The sequence below is a fragment of the Meleagris gallopavo genome, chromosome 15, assembly GCF_000146605.3.
Source record: "Meleagris gallopavo isolate NT-WF06-2002-E0010 breed Aviagen turkey brand Nicholas breeding stock chromosome 15, Turkey_5.1, whole genome shotgun sequence".
NCBI lineage: Eukaryota > Metazoa > Chordata > Aves > Galliformes > Phasianidae > Meleagris > Meleagris gallopavo.
The window spans coordinates 9,343,121-9,347,275 of NC_015025.2; the positions used below are offsets into that span (position 1 = coordinate 9,343,121).

The following is a 4,155-nucleotide window of genomic DNA, read 5'->3' on the forward strand; positions in this document are numbered from 1 at the left end:
GGCCGGGCCGTGCCGTGCCGTTCCCCCGGAAACAAAGCCACGGCACCGGCGTTCCGCTCCGCTCCTTCCGCCCGGCGGGGGCGGAACCGTGCTGGAACCCTCCCGCGCCCGCTGCCTCCCCTGCTAGGACCCATTCACCCCCCTTTCTACCCCCTCCATTCTTCGTTCCCGTCACGTAGCTCAGCCCTCCCCCCCAGCCTTCCACCCGACCCCTCCCCAGCAGAGCCCCAGTCACAGGCAGAGCCGCGGATGGTGTCAGTCCTTTAATGCCCCACTCACAGCCCCAGCCCCAACAAACCCCTACATTCATACCCACCGCCCCGGGCAGCGCAGCGGGTCCTGGGGGTGCCCAGAGGAAGCACCGCGGCTGTCGGGGTGAGCAGTGCCTCTGCAGCAGCTGTGGGCTCTAATTAAAAACCTTCCCTCCCCCCGCCCCCCATCCCCAACCCCCAAGTCCAGCCCGCTAGACAGCAAGTGTCCAGCAGGATTACAGCCACAGGGACAGTTAAGAAAATACTTCTTGTATTTCTCGGAAACAGCTTTTAGAAACCACAGTTTGTACAGCTCCCCATAGAAAAGGGACGGGTCGGGCACCGCAGCCCGGTTCTTCCATCAGTAAAAACGCTTGTTCCGCTCCTGGCGTTTCTGGAAGACCACAGCTCCCACCACAGCACACACAATGATGCCCAGCAGCGCGCAGAGCAGGAGCAGGAAAACCTTCCAGCCTGTCAGGGGCCCACTGCGGAAATTCCCCGTCGGGTCATCCACGTTGTCTGCAAGGAGAAGTAGTAAGAGACTAACCAAGCCTCAGCTCCACCACTGCCTGAGAGTGGGGGAATCTCAGTTCTAACACTGCCCTGCTGCTGAGCAGGAAGCTGCTGGAAAAACCAACGCTGGAGCACTGCTAAGAACAGGGAGATCACAGTGCTCAAGTGATAGATGGATATTTTCCCCACAAAGTGCACTTTTCTGCTGCTGCTGGCAGCAACCACCGAATGCCAATGCATAATGCAGGCACCTGCCTCTTGGCAGGCACACTGTGGCAGACTTTTCCAGATTTTTAGGTGCCCAGCCCCAAGATCCTAATCCTTCACCGAAGGTTTGGGAAGCCCAGACACTCACCTTTGGGAGATTTAAGGAGACTGACGCTAGGCTCAATCTTTGTCCAATCAACAGTGTCATCTTCTAGGGGATGCTCCACCATGAGCTGGAATAGCTTCATTGAAATAATGTCATGATTGTCTAGGAAGCAATCGTCAGCACTGAGGACTGTCAGAAGCCTTGAGAAATGCCCACGCTGGCATCCCCAGCTCTGTGCTCTGCCAGGTGCAGGTCTCCTTCCCTCTCAAGCAACCCTCACATCCCAGGTATAATGTGAGATGCTTTTAGGTGCCTCCTTTCTCAGGCCACATGTCCTGATTCAATACAGTTTCAAAAGCCCCATGAACAAGAAGCCACCATCTACTGCATCCATTGCATTATACTCCAAGCACCAAGCTTGCATAATCCTCCAAGCAAAGCCCACTCACCAGATAAGTCTCCAGTGCCTGCAGAAGCACCGAAAAAGTAGCCAGTGGGCAGCTGTACCCCTGCTATGTCAATGCAGTTCTTCCATTCGTTCTTGTCTTCTACATCTGTCATCACCTGTAGGACCAGGGGAGTCACACCAAGAACACTGGCTGCCCCTCTGCCCAGCCAGCACTTCTTTTGGAGCCAGAGGTTGGAGGCTGAACGTGACAAACCACACACTGCCACAGCACCACCCACCCACCAGTACCACCCTGCTGTACGTGCACGAGGTGCCCTGCAGAAGGCACAAGGCTCCCTGCACATCTCACCGTCAGGCGACCTCGGGAGTACCGAACTGCCAGGAAAGTGTCATGATTCTGGTTCCGAATCTCAGCAGTGCATCCTGCCAGCTCCGTCCAGCGCCCATCTTTACTGTGGTCATAGGTCAGGGAGCCGTTGTTCACCATCGCAGAGATGTAGGGGAACACACGCTGCAGGGAGAATGTTAGTGCCTTCAGTCTGCAGCAGCCTTTCAGCTGCAGACCCAAGAGCCAGCTTCCCCTGTCAGCTCAGAAACCTCAGTGAGACCAGAACAACAGCAAGGCAACTGCATGGCAACAAAGTGAGTACAGAGAGCTGAACTATTAAATCAAAGCTCCTTTCCCATGTAAAGCTGGCCCTAAAATGAACGAGAGCTTGTTCTGCCTAACAACAACCGCTGTGGGGAAATTCTGGAGAAGAAAGCCAGCACAGGAGTTTCTCTTTTAGAAAAACAGGCTGGAGATGGAGAATAAGGCCAGAAACAATGTGAGACGGTCAGAGAAGTTCAGGAAATGACACCTGGGATTAATATATTTTCAGATGGATTTCACATTCAATGTCTACTGTCCTATCAGAAGCAGGGGAAAGGCTGAGGCACCATGAGATGGAGCAAGCACCTGTCCCCATTAATATACATACATCCTCTGCTCTTTACCAGCTCACAGGACAGGAAGAACAACAATCTGTTCTTGCATAAAGAAAGTTTTCCTCAGTCCAGGTATGAAGCACTTGCAGCACAAAGCCACGAGGAAACAGCCTCCTGGGCACTGAGTGAGCTCCCTGAACTACTCACCTCTGTTGCTTCATCATTGGGATACGTATCGAGGAAAATAGCCAGCCCATGAAAATTGTCCCTGCTGCCAAAAACAGGACCTGGAATAGGGCAGAACACAGTAAACGGATGGCTCTGTTCCGTACCCTCATCCTGAAGCCCTGGTTTGTAGGTCTGAGATTTCTTCCAGCTGGCACAAGCAGCACAGCCCTACTTCACCTCAAAGCACAGCCCAAAGAGGCAGAATCTGCACTAGAACAGCAGACAGGACCAGGCCTGCCCATGCAGACTACACACAACCCCCAGGGGAAGAACACAATGGCTACTGAGAAGCACCGCTCATCTGGAGCATTGCTGCAGGCTCTCAGGTCAGGATGGACAGAGCAGAGCACTCCTCTCTAAGCTGGGGCGGCCAAGGGGAGCTCAAAACCTGCTCTGCAGAGAGCTAGCTCTAAGGCTGTTCCAGGACACGTGCAAGCACTGCTGAACCCAGGTTGTGCATGGGGCTCATGCTGAACATCTAGAGTCATAGAATTGTTTGAGTTGGAAAGGACTCCTAAAAGTCATCTACTCCCACCCCTCTGATGTCTCCAGGGACAGGACACACATCACCTCTCTGGGCAAGCTGTGCCAGTGCCTCACCATGCTTTGTGTAAAACACTCTATTTTTTCTTAAATCCACTTTCAATCTCCCCTCTTTTAGTCTGAAACCATTTCTCCTTGTCCTAACACAACAGACCCTGTTAAAGAGTCTGTCCCCTTCTTTCTTATGGCCCCCCTTTTAGATACTGAAGGGCTGCTGTCAGGTCTCCCCAGAGCCTTCTCTTCTTCAGGCTGAACAGCCCCAGCTTTCCCAGATTGTCCTCACAAGGGAGGCATTCCATCCCCTGGATCATTTCTATGGCCCTCCTGCAGTGACATTCTGACAGGTCCACATCTCTTCTGTGCTAAGGGCTCCAAACCTGGATGCAGTAATCCAGATAAGGTCTCACCTGCACAGAGCAGAAGGGCAGGACCACCTCCCTCACCCTACTGACCACGCTTCCTTTGATGCAGCCCAGGATATGGCCGCCGTTCTGGGCTGCCACCTACCTGGCACTAGGCGCTCCTGCGTGTACCACAGGGCCAGGCCATCCCCGTGCAGGTTCTTCTTGCCAGCGCCGTGGATCTTGAAGTGGACGTGCAGCTCCCAGTCCTTCAGAAAGCAGGGCTGCGGAACAGACTCAGTGTCAGCCCGGCACGGGGAACGGCCCGCCAGCCACCCGCCCCGGGGCTCACCACGCGGTTCCAGATGGAGCCCTCCCGGCTGCGTTCATCAGGCGTCAGACGCACGTACTGGCTGGTAACCATGGTGCTGCCCTGGAAGTCCCACAGCGGCATCGCGGCGGAGCCTGCGCCTGCGACGGGGGCAGAGAGCGTGGTTCGAAGCGCAGCTCCGGCCAGGCCCCGGCCCCCGCCCGCCGCGCCCCGCGCTCACCCTGGTACGGCTTCATCAGCGAGTGCTCGCGCTTCAGGTGCTCGCTGTTGCCATCCGTAAGCTCGGCGGGGGCCGG

General features: G+C 55.4%; 1 protein-coding gene across 1 annotated transcript; it reads right to left on the reverse strand.

Annotated features, from left to right (window-relative positions):
• Window positions 1-612: 612 nt before the first annotated feature.
• On the reverse strand, window positions 613-4,149 carry LMAN2 (lectin, mannose binding 2). The gene is made up of 8 exons (XM_010718978.3): window positions 4,080-4,149; window positions 3,881-3,999; window positions 3,695-3,812; window positions 2,624-2,703; window positions 1,839-2,000; window positions 1,530-1,644; window positions 1,123-1,242; window positions 613-773 (listed from the first exon to the last, which is right to left on the reverse strand). Exons 1-8 carry the CDS (start codon window positions 4,093-4,095, stop codon window positions 613-615), a joined length of 891 nt encoding a protein of 296 aa, XP_010717280.2. The 5' UTR covers window positions 4,096-4,149.
• Window positions 4,150-4,155: the final 6 nt, after the last annotated feature.

What these genes read in the sequence shown, in the direction of transcription:
- LMAN2 (XM_010718978.3), bottom strand. An exon ending in AGGCACTGGAGACTTATCTG is followed by an intron (nt 1,243 to 1,529) that starts GTGAGTGGGCTT and finishes ATTGCTTCCTAG; the next exon opens with ACAATCATGACATTATTTCA. An exon ending in TCTCCTTAAATCTCCCAAAG is followed by an intron (nt 774 to 1,122) that starts GTGAGTGTCTGG and finishes TTCTCCTTGCAG; the next exon opens with ACAACGTGGATGACCCGACG.